Here is a 26215-nt window from a genome sequence, read left to right on the forward strand (position 1 = left end):
ACCTACCCCCACCCCCTTTCCCTCTAGCCAACACCACACGGTTGTCTCTGTCTTGTGTTATGTATATATATTTTTATTTTGATCAATCCCTTCACCTTCTTTGATCCAGCTCCCCAAGGCCCCTCCCCTCTGACAGCTGACAGTCTGTTCCACATATCCATTCCCCTATTTCTATTTTGTCAGTTTATTTTGTTCATTAGATTCCTAAATGCCTATCTGTCTATATCTTTGTTACAAAATAATCAATAATGAAATTCAGTGTCTGCTGCAATTTCCAAATGGTATCTGGAAATACTTAACCAATGGGTCAGTTAGGCGGATATGTCCTAAAGAAAGAGCAAATTATAACTGTTTCAGAGTTAATCTGTCCGTAATATTCAAGGAAGAGACTTTCCATATCATTTTGTCTAAGCCATTTCTGTGATAGTTAGCGAAGGAAAGAGATGTTTTACCTATTCATAAGATTTTCTCATCATTTCTTTCATGTTAGTCCTTTGAAATCCCAGCAAAACAAGACAGAATTTTTATTTACATTTCATCAAAGAGGAGGTAAAAACCAAGAAAGTCATCTGGCTAATTAGTAAAACCCTTGGATAGAATCCCATCTTTTCTCACTTCTTATTCTTATCCTAGAAGTTTTCCCATATGCCATGACTAGAATTTACTGAATCTATTCGTGATGGAGGAGTCAGATGGATAGAGAGACAGACACACAAAGAGAGACAGATAAAGAGGGTGGGTACCTCCAGCTCTCTACGTAATTCAGAATGCTAAAAACTCCATACTTTCATATGAGCTGGCCAAATACTAAACATTTCCGATGGAGCTACTATTTATTTTCGTAGTTTTTCCCAAACATTGCCACCCACAGGGCTCACAGAAAGTTAAGAGATAAGAATATTTGACAAGAGCTTTTTTTAACTTCCAAGAGCAGAAGTATTGTGCAAGGTCAAGGTTGGGTCTGAATTGCTGACATAACTTTATTTACTAATGGGGAAAGAAAACTTTTTCATGTTTCTCTGCCAGCCTAAGTTTTATATGCCTCCTTTCTGTTTCCCTAGTCTGTTCCCCACTATGCCTCGCCATAATTATCACAAGGCGGCACCTCTGGTGAGGTCCCTGTGTGCCAAACACGGAGTGCAGTATGTGAATAAGCCCATGTTGAAGGCGTTTGGAGATATCGTCAGGTAATAACAGAGTCTCTTCAACTCACAGCTCTCATTTTCCTTCACTGCCTGTCCCCATACTATTCACTGGCTTGTGACTCATTCACCCAATAACCATTTATTAAGGGGCTCCTGGAACCCCAGCATGGAAATGAACAGCAGCAACAAGAGCAATGATAATAATAATTCTTAACATTTACCTTCTGCCTCCTAGGTACTTCTTAGTGAAAATGCCTTTCTGTCCTACCGAATTTCAAGCTTCTTAAAACCAGAGCTGTGTATTATTTGTCTTTGTATCCCCTAGAGGGCCTTTGAGAGTTCAAGAACTTAACTGGGAGGGATTCTCGAATCATCTGGTCCAGGGTTGCAAACGAAGATGCTTGCAAGGTCCAGCAGGAAGTAAATGTGTGAATCAGGCAGGGGTGACCGATCCCCTGTGGACACACCCCAGGGGTAACTGACCAAGAATGGCGAGGCCTCCCAGAACTGAAAACTCATACTCATCCTGAAGCATTCACAGTTCCCTAGGGACCATTGTGCTGACCAAACTAACAGCCAGCAATCTGGGTTTAATAACTTCTTTTCTTTTTAGAATTGGAGGTAAACAAACAAATAAAAACACAGTATCTTGAATGAGGAAAACAAAGCCAGGCCGGTTCCGAACTGACCCCTGACTAGTGTTCTAATTTTGGAGTCTACCAGTCTCTTCCCTCTCTGCCCTCCAGATATCCAGCCTCCCTTCATTTGTTACATTAATCCCTGCCCCTTGCCATTTAATTTTCTCTGTCCCCTGTTCTTCTGCCTTAATGTTCTTCCAATCTGCCACCTGCCTTATCACCTTATCAGTCTCCATTTACTCTCCACAGCACCTCTCAAATGCCTTTTCCTCCTCAGTCTTCCCTGATTACCATGACTAGGTCCCATACTTTTGTAGCACCTGGTTCTCTTCATTCATGACCTTTGTCACAATCATGACTAAATAACATATTGGGTAATAAATTCTAGTATCTCTTACTAAGCCAGGAACTCCATGTGGAGAGGACTCACCTCTCTCTGATTCATTGCTGTATCCCCAGAGCCCAGAATAGTATCTTTAACATTATAAAATAGGATGGGTAGGTAGATACTGGATGGGTTGGTATATAGCTGTATGCTTTATCCTGTAAAATCTCAGTGAAGCTTTTTGTTAATACTAGAAAAAGGGGTGGGTGATGGTTTGGGGTTCCAAGGAGAATAAATCTAAGAAAAACTCAATCTTCTCCATAAAGGAAAGATGACCTCACTTGCTTTAAAAAAAAATTAGTGTATTTGACTCCTTCCATGGGGCAATAGAGAAAGACATTTTTCACATATGGCTGAAAATGACATCATGGCCTTGCACCAAGTGAAAGAGCAAATGTTTCATGGAGTAGCAACCCCCACCTGAGAGTCTCACCTCCTGATGATCTTGTTCACTCCTTCCGCAGGGCTTTGAAGAAATCCGCAGCCCTCTGGGTAGATGCATACTATGAAACATGATGCAGAACGCCAGCCTTGGCATGCATGCAGTTGTATCTCTCAAAGGGGCTGGTGAATGTGCAAGAACTCTTCCCACTTACCTGTCAATGCCACTGGCATACACTTGGAATGTGAACTCTGAGGACACATGATAACCCCTTCCCTGAAGGTTTCCTCTGCAAACAAGAAGCAGAGGGAACACGAGATGGCTTTGGCCAGGCTAACAAATGGGAGATGGGAGCCCCATGTTTTTATTTTTTCAAAAGGATCTTGAACTTAGTCCTACCAACAGACCTTAGTCAAATCATCTCAGTCACTGAGCATAAGCGCTGGGCATAAGCCCATGGAGAAGTTTCAGTGATGACGTGGACATAGGAAGGAGTGGACCAAGTAGAGACCCTGGATGGAGCACTTTTTGAAAAACAAAGCAGTTACTCTGAAAAGAAAACTGTGTATTTAAGAAGTTCCTGTTGAAGCACAAATGTTTTGCTTATTCCTTTGATAAATGTTTGAACTTTTTCTTTAAATGTTGAGTGTAATTAACATTAAAATCTCTTTAAATATTTCAATATCCATTTCAGATTTTCATTACTGTACTGTGTATGTGTCACTGGTGTGTATATATTTCTTTCCAAGTTATAAAACTTCCGAAAGGCACTTCCTACATTCAGTCCCAACAGCAACTGATAAAGCAAGCTAAGGTCCCACGCTAAAGGTGGCTTGTTCTCTGCCTAAGAATAGACTGTCACTGAGTCTAAGGTTTGCCTAAACCCTACCCACCAAACAGAACTGCCAAACCTCATCATTAGGTGACTCTACTGAAAGAAAGGGATTTGCTTTCAGTAAGGTAGACCCTGGGCTGGTTCACCAAATTAAGGCTTGGCACCAAATTAAGCATGCCTTAGGACAAGGCAGTTTCAAAGTTAGAATGGTAAGTTGACACTTTCAGTAGCTAGCGTACTGATGTTCAGTGTGTCTGTGCTTTCGTCCATCTATTCATGGGGGTCAGCTAACAGATGATCTTGGCTGTAGGGAGAGAAAGCAAACAGCACAACCTCCATCCCCTACTCTATGCAAGTAAGCATTAGGGGTTTGTCTGTTGTCTGAAATTCCACCAAGAAGCATTTTGTTCCCTTCTCCCAAACTCTGCAAGATATTTGGGGTTCTTTTTATGTCTTATTTTAGTCCCTGGGTTCTGGAAACCCTGTGTCAGAAAAAGAAAGTGTAGTGACTTGAAAAAAGCCACTGGGGCTGAAGCTAAGGGAGCACAGGTCACCATGGTACAAGGTGGGGCACTGAAGGAAAATACATTAAATTGCTCATACATCCAAGGAGTTAGTCATACATGCCAAAGCTAAGAAAACAAGAGCAGGTTGTCTAGAAGGATTGGGCATTGGAATGGTAGTAATATTCAGTAAGGAAGTTGCGTAGGAAATGAGGAGGAAGAAAAGTTTGGTTGACTTCATGATTCTTCATGATGCAAGCCCTGGATGGATCTGACAAGAGCCAAAATTCCTCCTGTTGGTGGATCTATAGATGATTTCTCCTGCCCGAAATCAGGGTTGCAAGTGGAAGTGGAGCAGAGTGATTGGCTTTCTCTGTCTCCTCTGGTCCAACTCCCAACGATGCTCAAGCATCATTTGTTCTCCCGGTCACTAGAAATGGCAACCAGACCTCTCCCTGGACACACAACCTCAAAGGGTTTCTCCCTCAAGGTCAAAACTAGCCCATGTTGCAGTTCTCCAAATGGAGTCGGTTACTGTGAAACTGAACAAACCTGGGAGATTTAGACAGATTACTTAAGGAAAACATGTAAAATCAGAAAAGGTTCTAGGTAAGAACAAAAGTTTATAATGGAGTAAATTTTAACTTTCTTAGTGCTAGTCAATAAAATAGTCCTTTTCCTGAATTCAATTCTCAATTGATTTCTCTCTCTCGCCCTGCAGTGACTTGTATTTGCACCTGTGAGGCATGTGACTATATTTCTGTTACTTGTGCAATACGCTTCTGGAGAAGGAGCACAAAGTCCTGTTACTTTGACAATTTCCCAGCTCTCTGACCACTAAATTAGAATTTAGATGATCCAGTCTGTAGGTCATTCCATTTCTGCCCTCCATATTGTAAGACTCTAATGACTCCTGACTATTATATTACAGTCCTACCTAAAACACTTCCGTGGATTCCCATGGCTCTTGGAATAAAGATCAACCTGGAAGACTGCCAACAGACTTTGCCTTCACAGGCCCTTCCCCGTGCACCCTGCCCCACCTTGTACTGCCCTGGCCTGTGCTCCCTCTGCTACAGCTCCAATGGCTTCTTTTGAGTCATCACAGTCCCTTCCTCCACAGGGTCTTGGCTCCTAAACCCAGTGTCCGAACCTTTGTGTCACTCTCCCTGCTCTCACTCCTTCTCACCCAGCTAGCTGTCACTCACTTGCAGATCCAGGGAAAATCTCCACTAAGTCACGGCCTCCTATGATATGCTCTATAGCAATTACTACAGGTATAATTTTACATTCATTTGTATGATTCCTTCATTAATTTTTCTTCCTCACTAGCCTTCAATATCTGTGAAAGTAGGGACTGCCCAACATGTTAAAGTCACTCAATAAAGATGTACAGAAGGAAGAAAGGGAGGGAGGGAGGGAGGGAGGAAAGAAGGAAGAAAGGTAGGTGAGGGAGATCTGAGAGAGGGAAAGGAGGGAAGAAAGGAAAGGAGGAAAGAAAGGAATATATATAAATGTAATTTTAACTAGATAGAAAGATAAATTTTATCTAATATGGGAGAGGCACTTTTATACTCTAACTCTGAATTATTAAAATTCTTACCAGTACTTAAAAGTATCTACCAAGCAATTGGTACTGAACTATACCCTTCATGGGCATTATTTTATTTAATCCTCCTAACAGTCCCATGATTCAAGTCCTATAATTAATCTCATTTTATACATGAAAAACTTGGGACTTAGGGAGGCCAAGCAACTTGCCTGATGTCCCAGATAGGAAGTGGTGGAACAGAGTTTCAGATTCGGGGATATCTGACTTCATAGTCAATGCTCATTAATTTCCATGCCAGAAAATTCAAAATAAAGGGGAATTAAGTGACATTTGAAGACATGTTGCAATTGGCACTTCTGGAATATCTCTAATAGTTTCCCAGAAGCTGATGGAATAAGAATTGCCACCTGAGCAAGAGCAAGTGCCCTGGGGACGGAAAAACAGAGGAGCATGTGACAGGCACAGTGGCAACTTGGAAAGGGTCCCTGTTGATGAACTTCTACTAACCAATCCTCAAAGAGCATCCGGCTCAGAGAAATTTCACTTGGGAGTAGTGAAGCTGAGATTGAACTTTTAACCACATTGAACATCAAAGAACAGGATGAAAACACGGATTTGAGATGTGATGACTTAGTGTGATTTCAATCCATGGAAAATTCACCACCCCTGTCTTTACATGGACTGCACCCTATTTTCTTTAAAGCTGTACTCTTCCTGGCAACATGTGCCTGTGAGAAATTGCACGTTTTCAGCTAGACATTAAGTAAGGATGACTGGGTTAGAAGTCAGGGACTTGCATTCTAATTTCAGCTCCCTAATTGAATACTCTATAATGAAATTGGCCAGGTCACTCATACACTTCATACCTGAATGTGCGAAACAGGTGTGGGGCATACTATTACCTGACCTACATGCATCACAGCATGGTCAGGACAATCAAGTGAAGTAAGGCAAATGGCATAGTTTCACAAGGCAGGAACACCCATCTGACGCTGGTTATTATTATTATAATGAGGGTTCCTCCCATCCTGGACCCACCAAAAAAAGCAAAAATGTCCAGAGAGTCACACAGACCCACAGGTTGAAAAGGCAGTGAATCATTTTAACAATGACAGTATGAGAGGCTTTCCCCAGATGAGAGGCTTATGAATCACAAGCCAGAAAATGACTTCTGTTCCAACAAGTAACACCCAGGAGTCACCCTCCATGTCTGACTGTATTAAATCCCCTGAGACCAGCACTCGGAGCTCAGGCCGAAGGAACAATAGAGAGCCAAGGGTTCTGGTTACCCAAACTTCTGGTTAACTATGAGAGTACACAATTCTCTCAGTTGAAAATTATGCCAAATGTAAGTATACAAATTAAGCAATAACTATTGTGCAAATCAGTATGCCATAAACAACTTTCTTGACTATTTCTTTGCTAATTATCTAATCATCTGCCCTAAAGATGGAGAAAGTAGAGGAGAATGAACTTAAACTCTACAGAAGGCAGGAATACACTCAAGCATTTTTTTTCTTTCTCAACATCATTTATGAAAAGTTTGCAAACAGACAGCAACCGTGAACATCAGCATAGCCATCACCTAAATTTCAACTTGAACATCTTAGGAAACTTTTTTTCATTTAATATCCATCCATCGACCTATATCTCTATCCATTAATCCCCTCTTACTTTTTATGCATTTTAAAATAAATTTCTAGGGGCTAACTTTTAAAAATAAACCTCACATTATGCAAACAACAAAGTATATTTCTTCTCTTCAGTAAAGAATTGGTGACAACTGTGGAGGCATTTCATCTTTGGAGAATTTTAAGGGAATTTTGCTATTTTGAGGGACTGAAATATAGTTAAATCCCTGCAAAATCAATTGTTACTCAAAACAGAATAAACCTTCTCATGCATACATTAATCTTTCATTATCTTTTATTTATGCATATATATTTATCATCATTATTCTCTTTCATTTGTCACTGACCACCTGTCATTTATGATGGGAACAAGAGAGGCAGGAGGCAGCCTCTTGGAGCTTACAATCTCCTGGAGAAGACAGTCAGTAAACAAGTAAATGGAAGAAGAAAACAGGTGATTACAGGTAAAGAAAATAAAAGGGTGTCATGAGAGAGGATAATAAGCGGGGGAGTCGTTTGGATAAGGGGGTCAGGGGCAGGGGAATGTGAGAAGAATGTGGAGGAGCCTGCGCTGAGATCCGGATGAGCAGGCAGCAGAAGCTAGGCCCTGAGGCTGGAATGAGGCTGCGTCCAAAGAACAGAGCGGGAGGTGTGTATGACCGGCAGCCTGCAAGCAGCAGGGTGTTTCCTCACTGCCACTTAACCGCATTTCTGCATGAGTGTTTTTGCCTTGGCTTTTAGGTGAGCGTCGTTTTCTCTGAGAAGGCTTCCCAGTCTTAACTGACCAGGCTAACTCTCCCTTTATAAGGTCTTGTGGCCTGTGCACCTCACTGAGTCTATTTATTTCTGTCTGCACACCCACTAGACTGAAAACTCAGGGGAGGGCCCACTGGGCCTGCTGTCGGCACAGTCTCCGGGGCTGGAGACAAAGATATCAGTCACAACAGTATGGTGGTTACCAGAAGGAGAGGAGGAGTCAGGGAGGGGTCAGAGGGTAAAGGGGGTCAAACAGTTGGTGATAGAAGGAGATTTGCCTTTGGGTGGTGAACACACACAGTGCAAAATACAGATGATGTATTGCGCATTTCAAACCTATATAATCTTAGAAACCAATGTCACCCCAGTAAATTTAATAAAATTAAATTAAAAAAGCAGTCACATCCATGGCACCGGGATCCTGTCTGCCATGGGAGTGCTGCAGGTGTACTGGACAGTGGAGTGAGCCCTTCTGGGCTGAGGCTTTGCAGGATAGAAACCCCATGTGGCGTTTTCCCACCTCCACTCCTTACCTGGCATGCACTGGGCCACAGATTGAAAGACCGAGTCTATGACACCTTTTGTAACAAAATCTCTCAGTGTGTAGAAATCACGAGGCATCAATCATTTTGGACAACAGAAGAATTCAGTAAAATCATATCACAGTACTGTTCATAGAACTATTTAAAGGATCAGGGTGATAGCATTAGCTTAGAAACAGATCCTATCAAAGATATTTTAGGAATTGAAGGTCAAAGCATAGTATTAGCTGACATGAAGGCGGTGACAAACAAGAATCAGAGCCATGTGTCCAGGTAAGCATCACCTTCTTGTGTAGCAGGGTGGAGTGTAGTAAACAGGTAGGCATTTCAGGTGAAAAGGATCAGTGTGCCTCAGTTATGCTGTCTCCATAACAGACTACAGACTGTCAGAAAGGGAGGGATGTGGAGACCAGCTACTCTCGCTCTCTCAAAGCTGTTGACTCCTTGTGGGGTACCTGCAGGAGGCTGTCCAGGACTCAGCTGACCTCAACCTGCTGGACTCCAGCTGGCCTTCCCCTCAGGTAGCTTAAGCAGCCAAAGGGCCAGCTGGAATTGGAGCTTGGCTTATTTCGGTTCTGTTTGCCTTTGCTGCAAGCTCCCCCCATCACCGCCTGCCCCACACTGCTGAGGGGACTCCATGGGATTGTTTTGTGTGTGATTCAGCTATTGAGTTCCCCAAAGAGGCCCAAGGAATCCAGTCTTTGTCTCCTTAGATCCCTCTGTACCCCTGTTTAGCAGCTTTTCACCGTTTTCAGTTTTGACAAAGTCCTTCACAAAAGCTTTTGAAACCCCTTTTATGCTTCAATTATACCTAGAATTGTTTCTGTAGGGGTTTTTTTGGTAATGTCTTATCTGATTCATCTGCACTTTATTATAGACTCAGTCTTCTCGATCACAGTTAAATGGAACCACCATTCACATGATTGATTGGAGCAGAAATGTAGGAGTCAAACTTCATTTCTCTCTTCCTTCTACTTCCTAAATTCAAACCAAAAGCAATCCCTTTAAAGGCTACCTTCTCAAAATAGTACAATTAAGTACCATTATCTCCATTTCCCTTACACTACCCTTGTCAAGCCACTATTATCTCTCAGTCAGAAAACCACAGAGTCTCATATATGGTCTCACAATTTCCATTCTTGTTCTTATAACCTATACCCCAGTCAGCAGCAGGAACCATCTGTCTGGTGCAATGGTCTTCTATCACTTCCCCCACTAACCACAATGGCTCCCTATCATATCCCGAGGCCTTATATGATAATATCCTTACTGGGTCTCTGACACAATGTGTGACATGTTCCCCTTCACTCACTCCAGGCTGCTTTCTTGTCCTCGGAAGACACGAGCCACACTCCTTCCAGAAACTGTCTTTTCCCTCAGTTGGGTTTGCTCTCCCCACTGGGTCATCTCTATAAAGAAGCGTCTCCTGACTGATCAGTCTCCTCTCAGGCAACTTTACTCCACAGCATTTTATGTTCCTCATAGCAGAAATATAATATTTGCTTACTAGGGAGGGGTTGTCCTGTTTACATTCTGTTCTCCTCATACACCGGGGTGCACATTCCATGGGTCATGTCCATGTGTCCCTGTTTCCTATGAGTCCCAAGTGCCTAGAACAGTGCCTTGCACATGGTAGGTCCTAATAATATCTGTTGCCTTAACATAGAACATTTAACATAGAGTCACTGAATATATGTGTTTCCTAGAGAACACAGAAGATTTTGGTTCTATTCAAACTTTGGGTGTGGCTCAGCCTGATGACTGAGACCTTAAATTTTGGATTCAAATTGACTTATTTGAATTCCATGTTCATCCTGTACTATTCGTGCCATCATGGCTGACTCACTTTGCATCCCTGAGCCTCAGCTCCTTTATCTATAACATGCAGATAATAGCAGTACTTATGCCATAGGATCATGTGCAGATTAAACAAGACAATGCATGTGAAACCTGTCAGCCCTGTGCCTTGAAATGGCAAATCCTCAGTAAACATTTTTACTATTACTGGCATTGATTTTGTGCTTCAAGTAGTCACCGCTCTAAAACAGAAAGGGTAATTTCTCTACTAAGATCTTGCCTTTCACTCACATACACTCATTTATTTATTCCATGAAGATTTGGATACAAACTAGTTCCAGACACGGTGCTAGGTATGATCTATACAAATATAAAAAAGCATGCTTGCCTACAAGGAGTTCACCATCCAGAACAAACAAATGATTCAAATTAGTAATTAGCACATAGACACCCATAGACTAGGGGAGGGAAGAGAAAAAGATCTAAGTCACAGGGGCCGGGGAGGAAACGATGCCCATTTCCCTGAATCAAGAGTCAAAGGATGAGTACAGGCATGTGCATATGCTGTTCCAACACCACTGAGGCAGCCTCGTCTGGTTCATTAGCCCTATTTTACAGACAGAGAAACTGAGGTTTGGAGTAAACAGAAGAGGCAGTATACAAAACCAGGTTTATAAAATCAAGATCAACCCCAGGTTGGCACAGATGGTCCCTAAGGTCATGGAAGTAAACAAGGCAAAAACTCTCTAAAGGACTCTCAAAAACTCTCTAAAGTTGAAAAAAATGTTTTTTAATGGTCTCAACTGGGACGCTCAAAACTGTACAATGAGCCCAACCCACAGTGTCTGAGATTCTCTTGGGAATAGGTCTTAATCCCACAGCCCTCAACAATAAATACCCCATTTGGAGCCAAAGCAAAAATATCACCTTGCAGCAAGTGTACTAAGGGATTTCTAATATAAATGCAACTTTTTAAAAAAGTAGCCCTTGGTATATTTTTCTCAGCAAACATTTGCTGCAGTGTCTGGAAGGCCAATCCAAGCCTGGAAGCCAGAGAAATACACCAGGAATTTTATCTTTGGTCCTTTGCAGACTCCGGAAAATCCTCCTCCAGAAACTCAAAAGCAGAACCAGCAGCAGAAGCTGCTGAAGTGTGAGTAGGGAGACCTTGGGACTGTTCAGTACCTAAAACAATGCCTCAGATATTATCAAGGCTTTGTAGAAGTTTTGCAACTGGCATTATTCACCTCAGTTACCAGCTAACACTTTGGGAAAAGTAGGAGTCAGGTCTAGACTCAAGTTTTATTTTACTTGAGGATATCTCTGAGTAGAACGGAGGTGGTCAGGGGCCAGGGTAGGGAAATGAGACCTTTGTCAGAGGGTACAAACTTCCAGTTATAAGATGGATTTAGTTCTAGGGATCTAATGTACAGGGTGGTGACTGTAGTTAACAGTACTGTGTTGCACACTTGAAAGTTAGAGTAGAGTTTAAATGTTCTCCCCCGACAACAACATGGTTACTGTGTTAGATGAAGGATGTGATAACTAACCTTAATATGGTAAATATTTTGCAATGTACCCATGTATCAGATTATCACGATGCACACCTTATACTTTCACACTGTTAAATGTCAATAACACATCGATAAAGCTGGGTGGAAACAGAATGTCTCAAAAAAACAAAAGGTTTGTTGTGGTTTAATATAGAAAATGCTGCTAATTGGAGCAACACCCCTTCATTGGATATAATGTGAGTCCCTATTGCCTCTTGCCCTTAGCTTACTCAAAGCACTTTCTCTGCTTGGAGTTGCCTTCCCCAGCCATACAGATTGCTACCTTACAATCCCAATTTTAAAGTTACTTGTTTCAAGGAAGGTTTCTTTTTTTTCCTATTTATAATTTTATTTTATTTTTTTAAATTTTAATTGTTGTTCAAGTACAGTTTTCTGCCCTTTACCCCCATCCCAGTCCACCCCCTCAGCCCTCCCCACCTCACTCCGGTTTCCACCCAGCCTTGTTATTGGTCATGTGTCCTTTGTACTAGTTCCTTCAACCCTATCCCCCCTTCCCCTGAAATTCCCTCCCCTCTCCCTTCTGGTCACTGTCAGCCTGTTCTCTATTTCAGTGTCCTTGGTTATATTTTGCTTGTTTGTTTGTTTTGTTGATTAAATTCCTGTTAAAGGTGAGATCATATGGTATTTGTCTTTCACCACCTGGATTATTTCTCTTAGCATAATGCTTTCCAGCTCCATTCATGCTGTTGCAAAGGGTAAAAGCTCCTTCTTTCTTTCTGCTGCATAGAATTCCATTGTGTAAGTGCATCATAGTTTTTTGATCCACTCATTTACTGATGGGCATCTAGGTTGCTTCCAGCACTTGGCTATTGTAACTTGTGCTGCTATAAATATTGGGGTGCATAGGTTCTTTTGGATTGGTGTTTTGGGGTTCTTAGGATATAATCCTAGCAGTGGAATTGCTGGATCAAAAGGCAGATCCATTTTCAGTTTTCTGAGAAAATTCCATGCTGTTTGCCATAGTGGTTGTACCAGTCTGCAATCCCACCAATAGTGCACTAGGGATCCTCAAGAAAGATCTCTATAACAAGGGTCTTCTAACAACATGAGATTGTTCTCTAAACTAAAGTGAAGCAGCATTTGGTCTGTACAGATCCTTTTGGACACTATTAACTCTGACTGTTGTCTCAGAGAATCATCATAACAATGGAACTTGAGGACTATGGGTATAACTACAATTATTCACCATTTTTTACCCTAAACATTGTTTTTAACAACTGAAATGCTCAATTTTTTCCTTTGAACTTAATTTACTTCTTTTAACCCTAAAATAGTAATACCCCTCGTCTCTTTAATATCTTATAAAGGAGGTGTGTCTTTGATTTCATAAACTGGCAGCATTTTGAGAGGTGGTATGTCTGTAACTTGTGCTTAACAGCAATTTAAGGGGTAAGAAATACATACAAAATTAGTCAATAATTACAAAAAGGCATAAAAAATATACAATGAGTATGTGCAACCAACAAATAGAATATCGCCAATATCATTGAAGTCCTGGTATTATACGTAATGTAATCAATCAGTCAATAAGCTCTTTTTCTCAACATTATGTTTCTAAGCTTTGGGTTAAGAAATGTAGTTCTCCTGATTCATTCTCACTAATGCATAAGATTCTATTCCTTTCTATACCATTATTTATTTAATCATTAGTTGTTTAATTTCTTTTCAGTTTTTGTCTGTTTATATAATTGCATGGCTTGACTCACATTTTGAAAATCCAGTTGACAGTCTTTGAATTTTAATGATGAGCTTAGGCCACTTATATTTATTTTCCTTGCTAATTTATTAGATTTATTTATGCCTTCTTGGGTAATTTCTATTTGTCTTTTTCTGTTATTCTTTTCATCACCTGTATTGTGTTTTTCTATATTGAGTGACCTTAAAATTTTATTTATTCCCCTAGACTTAAAAAAATCATTTATCTCTTGTAATTATTAAAAATATATACATATAAGTAACAGTCGAAAGCACAAGAATTTTAGAACACTATAAACCTGATGAACTCTCTAATCTTACATACTAGCATCAGTTGGTATTTTTAGCCTATCACTTCCCCATGGACAATATTACTATTTTATACTGTCTCTATTTATTCCAGTTTTCCCACTTGTTTACCAGTTCCTAAATTCATCATTTCTTTTTACTTTCTTCAGAGATTGTACTTGTCTTTTCTGAGTAACAGCCTTTAGAAGCATTTTTAGTCTCTAACTCTTTATGGAACCTATAGTCTCCAACTCTTTATGGTCCACGCTCTTGGTTGTTTTTGTATGAAAGTTTTTATATTCTATGTCTTTATTAGATTCTTATTTTTAAATATAAAAATTTTATAATAATTAATATTATAGTACCAGAAACACCCATTATTTTTCTTTTCATTTTGCTTTATGTCCAGGTGGGCAAGTTTCAGGCATTTGAATGAACCAGGATTAAACTGATAAATGACTGAGAAAAACTACAGGTTGTTTAAGGGTTCAAAGCCATGTTGTAATATTACTTTACAAATATGGACACCTGTTTAACATGGTGAAAACAGGTTTTAATCCGTTTCTTAGACTCACACATAGTAGAGGTCAGTCTTCTATGAAATCTTCTTCATTTAGAAAATGAATCCATGGCTCACATATTACTTTGATGTATTGGTTTCTTATCAAGAAAATATAGCTATTTGCAATATATAGAAACCCTGATAAGAATGTTTGCCTGAAAATCTAATTTTAAAAAAAGAGGGGACATGAAATGCCAAAGGCTTTTTTTTTCTTTGAAGAAATCGCAAAGATTTCCCTTCTTTCCTTTGTCCTCTTCTTGGTCCTTTCTAGATTTTTGGTAGCCATGACACAAGGAAATGGCACTGAAGTGACTGAATTCTTTCTGCTTGGATTCAGTGCCCAACACAGGTTTCGGTATGCCCTCTTCATTGTATTTCTGGTCATCTATGTTATCTCTATGGTGGGCAATATCGGAATGATTCTGCTCATCAAGACAGATTCCAGACTTCGAACACCTATGTACTTCTTCCTACAACATTTAGCTTTTGTTGATATCTGCTACACCTCTGCTATCACTCCCAAGATGATACAAAACTTTATAGAAGAAAATATATCAATATCATTCAGGGGCTGTGTTACACAATTACTGGTTTATGCGACATTCGCAACCATTGATTGTTACCTTCTGGCAGCTATGGCCGTGGACCGTTATGTAGCCATCTGTAACCCGCTCCATTATCCCATTGTCATGTCCCAAAGAGCCTGCATCTACCTGGTAGCTGGTTCATACATCGTGGGCTCCATAAATGGTTCTGTGCACACAGGTTTTACATTTGCACTGTCCTTCTGCAATTCCAACACCATCAATCACTTCTTTTGTGATGTTCCACCAATTCTCGCCCTTTCATGCTCCAACACTGACATCAACATTATGCTGCTCTCTGTCTTTGTGGGATTTAACTTGATGTTCACTGTGCTGGTCATCATCTTGTCCTACACCTATATCATAGCCACCATCCTAAAGATGTCTTCTACCACAGGGAGGAAAAAAGCCTTCTCTACATGTGCCTCCCACCTGACAGCAGTCACCATTTTCTATGGAACCCTGTCATACATGTACCTACAACCTCATTCTAATAATTCCCAGGAGAACATGAAAGTAGCTTCTGTCTGTTATGGTGTTGTGATTCCCATGTTGAACCCCCTGATCTATAGTTTGAGGAATAAGGAAGTAAAGGAAGCTCTAAAAGGGATGGGGAAAAAGTTCTAGATTGGACCCAAACTGTTCAAATTCAGCACATCAAGATATCCAGTACAGATGTTTGATCACTGTATAATGTTTCTGAAATTGAAAACACATTCACATCTTAAAGCAAGGCTACCTCTTTTAATAGATGAGTGCTTAGAAAGTGAGAAATATAGAAACATCTCATGGGGCTAATTTTCCCTTGAGTGTAGTTTGAGAAGCATAACTCATACTACCCATGAAGAAGGGCTTTATTGAAATTATTTAAAATATTAAGATATATGCATGCACTTTACAAAGCACTTAAATGTTTTAAATATTTTAGCTATGTTCTTAAAGACAGGAAAACTCCAGTTTTGTAAATAATTAATGTTAAAACTGAAGTTCATTATTTTCCATTCCTTTTAACAAGTTCCCTAAATTGTTTACAAAGTGGCTCCTCATATGTTCTGTTTCAATTATTGCATAAACCCAAATATAAAATAAACTTATTTGAAAAGCACCTTATGACTCGGGCTATTATGGCTTCTACTTAAAATTCCCCTACTCATTACATTCTCTAGCACTTAAAAACACAATTCCTACATGATGTTATCACGTATTTTGACATTAGTTGCCCTCTTTAATCTGAATTCATCTGTTTCTTACATAAAATAAGAAAACTTCCAGAAACATTTTATAGCTCTATCTCCACTAGAGCTAGAAAATCTAGAATGTAGATCTATTTAAAAACCTAAACAATGGTCATTTATTTATGAAAGGAATGTGAATCATTTTAGTCCTGGCAAATAACTTTAAATTATAAGAATTCAATGAGAAGTTGAGGGGAGGCAAAGAGCCCATTGGATCAGGAAGACAGACTGTTGACAGGAGACCTTTAGTAGGTAGACTGAAGATAGAAACCCTCACATGAATCTGGAGATGCCATACTAACTAGATGAAAGACCAAGTTTCACATCCAATAATACCAACCAGTCTAATGAACTGGCCAGCAAAATGTACAGTTAGGTAACAGCACAGGGGAATTGGACAAAAGAAGAAGGTATATTTTTCAAATACATTATCCTACTTAAATTCTAATAGAAGAGAAAAAAATTAACCTGAAGTCACTGTGAGATGACCAGAATCTCCCCAACAAAGACTCTGCCTTTATGAAGGAAGTGATCTACTCTCCAGGGCAGGTCCAAATATCTCAAAAGGCAGGCCCAGGGCCTATAGCTGGATGGTCATCAGAAAGCAGACAGAGGATGTCTTGAGGCCTTGGAGGGGAAAGTTGAAGACCCATGTATAGCATTGTGACTATAGTTAAAATGCTATACCATGTTCCTTCAAACTGTGCAGTTTGTTAAACTTTTTGAAGGGGATTATCTCAAGCAGCAGAGAAAGTGTTGGAAGAGTGAGATCTAGAAGAACAACAGCAAAGAAAGGATGGATAACTTAGCTGGCTTATCCCCTGGGACCCGAAACTCAAGCTCAGAGGGGACTTTGATAAACTATGTAGAATGTCCTATGGAATTGTTCCTCTGAAGGACAAGAGGTTATGCTGAGCTATTCCCGAGGCAGAGAAACAGAGAGATAACATTGAAAACCTGCCACTGGTAGCCCAGACATGCTGTCCACCACAGATGCATAGAAATCAAGCAGCTGAGGAGTGTGGGGCAACACCCAGACATTTCTGCCACTCCACACGACACAGTTCTAGCCAGTGAGATGTGAGTAGAAGTCCACTGGGTTGGAGGAGAGCTTTTGTGTTCCTGATCAAGAGTATATGTGTGGTTGTCACCCTACCCTCCTGGATCCCTTCTCCTGCCTTGACAGACAAAGTGACACCAAGCAGCATAGTACACAGGTCAGACTGTGAGACAACTAGCATATGGCAAAGACTAAGCAAATCACAAAAGTGTGAGTCTCAACTTCCAAAGATCATTGTGATGGAAAAATAAGTCCTTGTTTTTAAGCCAAAGTTGGGTTTTCTTCCACGAGCAGTGGAACCCATTCTTAACTGAGACAGTGGTGAGACAGCAAGTAACGCTGGCTGTCAATTCACCAGCATTCTGACAATGTCTCCTTCATGGATATGTTGGTTAGTCAAAAAGCTACAGACTTAACCCAGCTTTCTCTTTTCACTGATGAAATTAAAGCTTTAACCTTACCAGCTTTAGAGCCAAATAATCCAAAGTCTCTTATTCCACAGATTGTTATCTAAAATATGAGGTCTGTCCACATACCTCATATGTGGAAGTATCCAGCCACATACAATGAAAAATAGAGACATTTATTGAAGAAGATACAAAATACACGAAACATTGTATATAGGACAATGACACACCTCAGTCCCCTTCAGAGGAGGCACCTTGGTACCTCACACAGTTCTCCCAATCGCCATCAGTTGTCCCATTGTATTTTCCTGAATCTCATCAATGGTTTGAAATCTCTTCCCTTTCAAAGGTGATTTTAATTTGGGGGAAAGCCAGAAGTTGCAGGGTGCCAAATCTGGGCTGCAAGGAAGCTGAATCACCTGGATGTTTTAATGTTTTGCCAAAAACTCTGCATGAGATGTAATACATGAGCAGGTGCATTGTCATGATGAAACCACCATTCGCTCATTGCATCGTCCCCAAAAGCCACCTGAATCATCTTAATAGTTTCCACAGAGGAGTGTTCAAGCTTAACAGAAAATTTGATGCAGATTTGTTGCCCTGCTCATTCAGTCGTTTTGAATGCGGCAACCACACAGTACAATGCTCACTCAAAGGTGTCTACTGCCCCCACTGAATAATAAAGTTGTCATTGTTCATGCAGCTACATTCCAGTCCATACCCCTTGGCTGCCAGGTTACATCAATGTTGCTCAGACCATTCTCTTTATATTAAAAATGGCTGGACTTTTTCCAGACAGACCTCAGGATTCTGAAAGTGTAAGGTGCAACCAGAAGAAAGCTATCTTTATCCAGGGCTGATTTTTAAAATATATATTTTTAGAAAAAAAGAGAGAATCAAGAGTAATTTTTTTCTTTAAATAAGTAAACAATGGTTAAAGTGATAATATAAAATATGCTCAAATAGTAGTAACTCTGTCACACTAGGGACCATATGCCTTTAAATTTAGATTACTTTTGAATTTATTTATTTACTTATTTTTAGAGAGCCATGCTGTTTGCTGATTATGATGCTTAGGTCAATTTTCTAGACCTAACACAGGTTTTTAGACCTATAAAAAGATGCTCAACCTGATTCAAAACAAGAAAAAAAATTTATTATTGTTCAAGTAGAGTTTTCTGCCTTTCCCCCACCCCAGCCCAAGCCCCCAGCCCTCCCCACCTCCCTCCCATTTCCACACGCCCCCATTACTGTCCATGTGTCCTTTATAGTTGTTCCTGCAAACCCTTCCCCTTTTCCCCTGAAATTTCCTCCCCTCTCCCCTCTGGTCACTGTCAGGCTGTTCTCAATCTCAGTGTCTTTGGTTATATTTTGCTTGTTTGTTTGTTTCAAAACAAAAAAAAATTTTAAAGGAGTTTTTCTTTAAGAAGGCAACATACAGAGTCCCTAATGACAGTAACAGAAATTACCATAAATGTATCCTCTATAGAAAGCTTAAATGTTCTTCAGCATAAAATTACTACTGAACATTGTTTATTCTAATTCCACCTCAGCCCCAGGAACCTCGGGTTCTCAAGGGAGCAAGTACTGATCCCTCAGGCCCCAGCTATAAACTCCCCAATTAGGAAGGAACCACACAGAGAGACCATGGTGGGCAGTCAGCCTACACCAGTTGCAGAAAGAGAATCTGGAGGCAACTCGGGTGTAAGTAGAACAAAGCCATTTCTCAAACAGCCATATATCGTTCCACAGTGTGCAGAAAATGGGGAAGCAAAAGGGTCAGAGCCAAAGGTCTAGCAAGTTCTACCCCAAGACCAGGAATCATCACTTCATCCCTAGTGATGTAATGGGAATGGAGTGAGGGAACTAAATTAGCTAAGTGCAGCCTGGGAAGGGTATAAATAAACACATGATTGAGAGATTGGGTGGATGGATGGATGGATGGATGGAAGGAAGGATGGATATTATGTGCCTTTAGGTGTATCATTTGCATGTGTTATTATAACTAATTTTGAGCGCAGATTCAATGCCTGGTCCTGTGCCGAGAAGTTTACATAAATCGCCTCACTTTGTCATATCATTACAAAGCAGATTTTACTTCATCCCCATCCTTTTTAAAACAATTAAGCTATTTTAAAAGAAAAGATAAAGAGGTTTATAAGCTAAGGCATTCTCTCCCCACTCCCTTGCCCAAGGATAACCCATTAAAAGTTTAGCGTGAATCCTTCCTGAGGTTTTACATGGGTAAATAAAGAAAATGAGAAAAGGAGAGTATTGGAGTGAAACAAAGTTTTATTTTTAAAGGGGTCCACATTTTACATATCATTCTCCAATTTGCTTGGCTCGTTTGACAATATGACATGAGCACCTTTCCAGAAGAGTATATATTTATCTCATTCTTTTTGGAGTATGTATTGATCCATAATAAGAATCTATTCTGATTCACTTAACTCTATTTACAAAGTTTTGGTATTGCAAACAGTGTTACAGTGACTATCATTACCTCCTAAGTAATCCTGCGATCCCATTTTACAGCAGTTGGAACTGAGGCCAAAAGGAAGTGCGTCCTTTGTCTCCATGAAGGGATGGAACTGGAGTTCAAACCCAGGTCAGCCTGTTTCCTTTCCGCTGCACCATGCTCAATTTAAATAAAACTTCAGAAGCACCAGGGTTCAGTCAAAGTCCAGAATGCTCAAAATACCTGGGCACTTGGCACGCATGCTTCTCTATGTGTGTGAGAGAGACATCTCTTGTACAGGTTTTCCATAGCTTTTAAAAAAGGTCCCCCAGTGGGGATAGTGATGGATGGAGACTCGACTTGGGGTAGTGAACACACAATACGGTGTACAGATGATGTGCTGTGGAATTGTGCACCTGGAACCTGCATGATTTTGTTAGCTAGTGTCACCCCAATAAATTGAGTTAAAAGGAAATAATTAATTTATTGAAAAGAAAAAGGTCTCCCAATATATCATACATTTTATTTTAACTCAGGATTAAGTTGAGGTGGTAAATGTTATCATCCTATCAAGATTCTAACTTAAGTGACTCATAACCAATTCTAGCTTCCTCTGACAAGTACTTTCACCCATTGAACAAAAGCCTCCTCAAAAAGGCTGAATTTACTCTATTTTAATTTGCAAATATACTCAAGGAGGAAACTTACACAAACCTGTTGGCTCTTAGCTTTCACTACAATGTTGAATTGAAGAAAAAACACTTCTTGTTTCATCACTACAGAGTTATTGCATGGTATTTTCTGTTTATTTTTCAAGATATTTGAAAGAATCAGATTGTCCACATTAACCACAGATTAATTTGCTGTATTTCCCACCACTGAGGCACATTCTTATCTAAAACTGACCTTGTTATCCATGGAGCTACCGCTCTGCCTGGCATTGCTGACATCTGAGTAACGGAGCCCCCTACTGGTATGCTGAGGATGTGGCTTTTCCTTTGTGAGGAATTTCTGTTATTGCACATTTCAGGTGTATAAAAACACACTTAAAATAATGTAACAACCATTCATGTAGCCACCATCTAACTTCTGGAACTTGCTTTTTGCTAGTTAGCATTCCATTTGAGATATTTATCCACATATATCAGGTAACCCCAATTTACTGAATTTCCAGTGATTTGTTTATATTTTCCTACAATGAACAATGCTGCTATGAATATCCTTATGTATGGATATTTTATGTACACATATCCATATATATACTTACATGTCTGTGTGTGTATCCTTGTTTTATGGTAAAAAAATTTTCCAGTATATGTACCTTGTATGAAAGTTCTGGACCATCGGAAGGCATATATTTAATTTTACTAATTATTTCAAATTTGACTTCAACATGGCTGTGCTAATTTACCTTCCCACCAGAAATATGTGACCCCACAGTCTCACCAAAACTTTACATTTTAGACCGAGTATAAAATTATATGCCCATACAACATGAACATATAATTACCTGATTGATAATGAGTTGTGTATACTTTTCATTGACTATTTGGGTTTTCCCTTCTATAATTATCCTGATCGTGTTTTTTATAAATTTTTCTCTTGGAGTAATTTATAGAAATTACTTATATATATTGGATGCTAATTCTTTCGACATCTATATGTGTTATAAACACATTTACCTAAGTAAACTTCCAGCCAATATCCAATCTTCTTTTTTATAATGTTGGTACTTTAAATTTAGATATAGTTGAATTTCCAGTGTTTTATTTTTTGTGCATTCATACCTTGTTTAAATTTTCTTTGCATACCTACATCATAGATATTCTGCTGTTTTACTCTCAGAGTTTGACAGTTTAAATCTTTAATTCATTTGGAATTGATTTTTGTAAAATGTAACATAGGAACACAATATTATTATTTCATATGTATAGGCATGGGTAGCACCACAGTTTAACAGGCCATAATTTATTGATATGCATTTATTGTTTTCATACATTAAGCTTCCAGAGACTCGTGGGCTGTTTATAAGTTCTTTTTCTCAGTCCCATTGATCTATGTGTCTGCCCTCACAGTGGTACCACACTGTCATCAGTAACGCTTTATGGTGAGTTCTGATAACTGTTAGGACAAGTTCTCACCTTGTTTTCCTTTAAAATTCTCTCAGTTGTTTTTAGTTCTTTTCTCCCCCATATAAATTTTGTAAGTTTGTGAAGGTGCACATAAAATTCTCTCAAGCATTTGATGGAAACGACACTGAATTTATAAATTAATATTGGGAAAAATATATAAAGCTGATACAAGTTGGTCTTGATTGCAGATGGAAGATACATCTTCCCCTGCTCCTGATGTTTCTTTCTTGCAAAGGGACCTCAATTTGTGTAATCTGGGCTCCCTCTTCCCATGTTGTCCCCTCAGTTCCCAGAAAGATGGAGTAAAGTAGCTGGCTGGCAAATCTGAGAACAACCTGCCATGGTCTGCTCTGTCCTTGTCCTCTTGGGGTTAGCCAGCCTGCTGAAGCCCGTGTTCCCCTGCATTCCAGAGGCATTTACCCCAAAACGTGCAAGAGGCCTCCCCATGCACAGCCACCAAAACTGCCTGCATAAGCCTGTCTAGTTATAGAGTTCACGGGCAGCAAATAACTTCACTAAGGAGGTCTTCCCCCAAGTGTCTAAATGGAACATTATGGTCTCCACGTAGATATTATTTTTATTCCTCAACGTGGTCAAATCCTGGGAAAAGAAGAGCATAGCTATTTCCCGGGAACTCCTTTGAACCCCAGCAATCATTTCTTTCATACATGGATGGGTTTGACCCTAAATGTACACTTTCAGCTGTTTGCATCTCCATCCACAAGTGACATTGGTTTCAATTTTCTCTCCTCAAATTGTACTTACTTTGTTGTCAAGTTTACGTTAGCTTCATGAAATGAGTTGGGAATATCTCTTTTGCCAGTTATGGAAAAAGATTGCATATTAGAATTAGTTGTGTCTGTAAAATGTTTGGTGAAACTTTCCTATAACATAGTTGGGCCAAGTATTTGTGTAAGTTTTAAAATAACAAGTCAAATCACTTAATGGTTTAAAAATATTTAAATATTTTGCACACACACAGACACACTGACTACTCTCTCTGTGCTTTAGTCTGTTTTCTTTCTCAAACAATAAATATTGGAAAACCCAGTAACATTTTTCAAATTATGTGCATGATATAAAGTATTTATGGTGCAACAAATACCAATGCCACCACTCCAGTATAATAAAGAAAAGGATTTTAGTATTGCTTTTTATTCTCCTGGGGTAAAGCACCAGGGAAAGGAATGAACTTTGTTCAATTATTTTTTCAAAAGAATGAATAATAAGGCAAAAAATGATGAATTGTTACTTCAAACAAGGATTTCAGCTCTATAAAGCATATTACAAACAAAATTAATAGAAGATAGAATGTGAGAAAGTCTTTCTCAAGTCAACAGCTAACAGGAAATTCAAATCTGGAATAAAGAATCTAAGACAAAGAACATCTAAAACACAACTTAAAACAAACATTGACAAAAAAAATATGTGGGCAGGCAATTAACAGAAAAACAGAATCCCAAGATTCTTTAGAAGAAAATTAATTAGATGATGACCAAGTTCATTTGTAATTAAGGGGGAATATATAAAAATTTGATATCACTGGACAATTATTTTCCTAGCCAAAAATAATTAGAAAAATGCTCAGAAGAATTTAGGAGATGGGAAGCACCCCCCCCCCCACAATGTATAATTGGGAGGAATTTATATGTGTATACATTATGGAAGCAGTCTGGGAAATCTTGGTTAAATTAAATGTGTGCATACCTTTGGAATCAAAAATTTTGTCCCTTGGAATACACTGTAGGAGAAAATTTGAAACTGAGTTATTTGCGGTAGAGACAAGTCATAGGCAATCTGCTATCCATCACTAGAAAAGCACGTCAGTAGATGATGACGGTTGGACATCACAGAACATGATACTCAATATGTGGTCCAGGGACCAGCACCAGTCCTTGGACTTGGTTTCTACTCTATGATGAATAACTATGGAAAATGAGGTTGAACATTTAAATCTATTGTAGAATGTTGACAATGCCAACACCTTTTTGCGCTTTTTATAAAATATTGGTCCACAACAGACAAGAAATGTTAAAAAGAAAGTGATCCTTTACCATAAGTACTTTGATAAACACTTCCACAAAGGACTCCACTTCTCCACAAATCCTTGATTGCAGAAGAGTTAATAAGAAGGGGGAAAAGACGAAATGAAAATACAGAGATAAATTGGAAAAAGAGCATATAGAACTCAACAGGTGCGTTGAGGTTTCAGATATAATAATTAATACTTAGGCACATTGAGGTTTCCAATTAAAATATTAGGAGCATAAAAGAAAGCATAATTAAATGAAAGTATATTAATATGTTTTATAATTCCCTAATCGATATATTTATGAAATGCCAATCAATTTGCACCCTGAGGATACAGCTACTGGTCCATGGCCATTTCTCCCAACTGTAGACGAAATTATCTAGGTCAGGTGTCAAGGCTCAGCCAAGTCAATTGTGTCATAGAAAATATTCTCTGACCCCCACTATGAAACCAGACGTTACGCTACTTGCAATTCCAGAACTGGTTCAAGGATCACAATGATCTTAGCTTTCCCTGCTTCTCTTTTCTGTGTAACTTTTCAGCTGATACTTTGTTGGTCATGGAACAAAACAATGGCACTCAGGCAACTGAATTCATTCTCCTGGGATTTGCTGGTCAGCACAAGTCTTGGCCTATCCTCTTCACAACATTTCTGGTGATCTATGTGACCACCCTAGTGGGTAATACTGGGATGATCCTACTCATCAAGATCGATTCCTGCCTTCACACCCCTATGTACTTTTTCCTCCAACACCTGGCATTTGTTGATCTCTGCTACGCCTCTGCTATCACTCCCAAGATGTTGCAAAACTTTGTAGGAACAGAAAAGTCCATCTCATTCACAGGATGTATGGTGCAATTACTAGTCTACGGTACTTTTGCAACAAGCGACTGCTATATCCTTGCGGCAATGGCGGTGGACCGTTATGTGGCCATCTGCAACCCACTCCGCTACCCAATAGTCATGACCCAGAGAGTCTGCATTCACCTCTTAGCTGGCTCGTACTTCATGGGTTTCCTAAATGGCTCTGTAAATACAAGTCTTACTTTCTCACTGAACTTTTGCAAATCCAATAAAATTAACCACTTTTTCTGTGATGAACCCCCAATACTTGCCCTGTCCTGTTCCAACATTGATTTGAACATCATGCTCCTAACCGTCTTTGTGGGGTTTAACTTGACGTTCACAGTGTTGGTTGTCATCTTGTCCTACTTATATATCCTGGCTGCCATCCTGAAGATGTCTTCTGCCGCAGGGAGAAGAAAAGCCTTCTCCACGTGTGCCTCCCACCTGACAGCCGTCACCATGTTCTACGGGACTCTCTCTTACATGTATCTGCACCATGGGACCGCCGAGTCTCAAGAGCAAGAAAAAATGGCTTCTGTGTTTTATGGCATCATGATCCCCATGTTAAACCCCCTCATCTACAGCCTGAGAAACCAAGATGTGAAAAAAGCCTTGATAGGGATCGGAAAGAAGTGCTTCTAGTTTGATCCTCAATTTCTAATTTGCTATGCTTGTAAACAACCAGACCGACAGTGTAATTTTTAAGAAATCAAAGCAAAAAAAGTCAAACAACATGGAAAAGTTGCTAAGTTTTACTAATATCAAGCTGCAAATTAAAGTCACAATGAGATCACCACTTTCTACCCATATGCCTGGCAAAAACTGCAAAAGGATGATAACGCCTATTAATTGCTGCGATGTAAGGAAAATGGTGCTCTCATATATCGTTAATGGAAAATGGAGGTGTTACTTCACTTTCACTTAGATGGAATCTGACAAAAACAAAAACTATCTCTTTAAAATAAAAATAGCCTTCAATCCAGGATGTCAGCCTTGTAAATTGGTCTACAAATAAAAGTTCCAATCCATAAGGACATATATTTAAGGATGCTTACTATAGCATTCTTAAGAAAAACAAGACCAAAAAAAATGAATATTCCTCAACAGAAAAATAAATCTGTATTGTTTTCAGTCTAAAATCTGTATCTATTGCTGCAGAACAAATTTCCACAAAT

At 39.5% G+C, this 26215-nt stretch overlaps 3 protein-coding genes across 4 annotated transcripts in view; all 3 read left to right on the top strand.

The window, feature by feature from the left end:
• Positions 1–3232, top strand: part of LOC114499928 (fatty acid desaturase 2-like protein FADS2B) — a 31740-nt gene extending 28508 nt beyond the window's left edge. Inside the window, exons 11-12 of the mRNA XM_028516460.2 lie at positions 1062–1187; positions 2633–3232. Of these exons, the coding sequence (XP_028372261.1) occupies positions 1062–1187; positions 2633–2684 (178 nt within the window). The 3' untranslated portion in view covers positions 2685–3232. The remainder of the gene's footprint in view (positions 1–1061; positions 1188–2632) is intronic.
• A 7886-nt stretch (positions 3233–11118) lies between these two features.
• LOC114501000 (putative olfactory receptor 5AK3) lies at positions 11119–15968 on the top strand. 2 transcript variants are annotated; one of them, XM_036029446.1, is made up of 2 exons: positions 11119–11319; positions 14557–15968. In XM_036029446.1, the coding sequence occupies exons 1-2, from the start codon at positions 11129–11131 to the stop codon at positions 15494–15496; spliced, it is 1131 nt and encodes a 376-aa protein (XP_035885339.1). In that variant the 5' UTR covers positions 11119–11128; the 3' UTR covers positions 15497–15968. The 2 variants fall into 2 exon arrangements, with proteins under 2 accessions (XP_035885339.1, XP_028373539.1); XM_028517738.2 differs by having other exon boundaries at positions 11184–11725.
• A 3050-nt stretch (positions 15969–19018) lies between these two features.
• On the top strand, positions 19019–25856 carry LOC114501002 (olfactory receptor 5AK2-like). Its single transcript, XM_028517740.2, has 2 exons — positions 19019–19275; positions 24736–25856. Exon 2 carries the CDS (start codon positions 24753–24755, stop codon positions 25680–25682), a length of 930 nt encoding a protein of 309 aa, XP_028373541.1. The 5' UTR covers positions 19019–19275; positions 24736–24752; the 3' UTR covers positions 25683–25856.
• The last annotated feature ends 359 nt before the right edge of the window (positions 25857–26215 follow it).

Source organism: Phyllostomus discolor, chromosome 6 (assembly GCF_004126475.2).
Source record: "Phyllostomus discolor isolate MPI-MPIP mPhyDis1 chromosome 6, mPhyDis1.pri.v3, whole genome shotgun sequence".
NCBI classification, from domain to species: Eukaryota; Metazoa; Chordata; class Mammalia; order Chiroptera; family Phyllostomidae; genus Phyllostomus; species Phyllostomus discolor.

What these genes read in the sequence shown, in the direction of transcription:
- LOC114501000 (XM_036029446.1), top strand. Translation starts at nt 11,129, where the DNA reads ATGCAACTTTTTAAAAAAGTAGCCCTTGGTATATTTTTCTCAGCAAAC. An exon ending in GCAGCAGAAGCTGCTGAAGT is followed by an intron (nt 11,320 to 14,556) that starts GTGAGTAGGGAG and finishes GGTCCTTTCTAG; the next exon opens with ATTTTTGGTAGCCATGACAC.
- LOC114501002 (XM_028517740.2), top strand. Translation starts at nt 24,753, where the DNA reads ATGGAACAAAACAATGGCACTCAGGCAACTGAATTCATTCTCCTGGGA.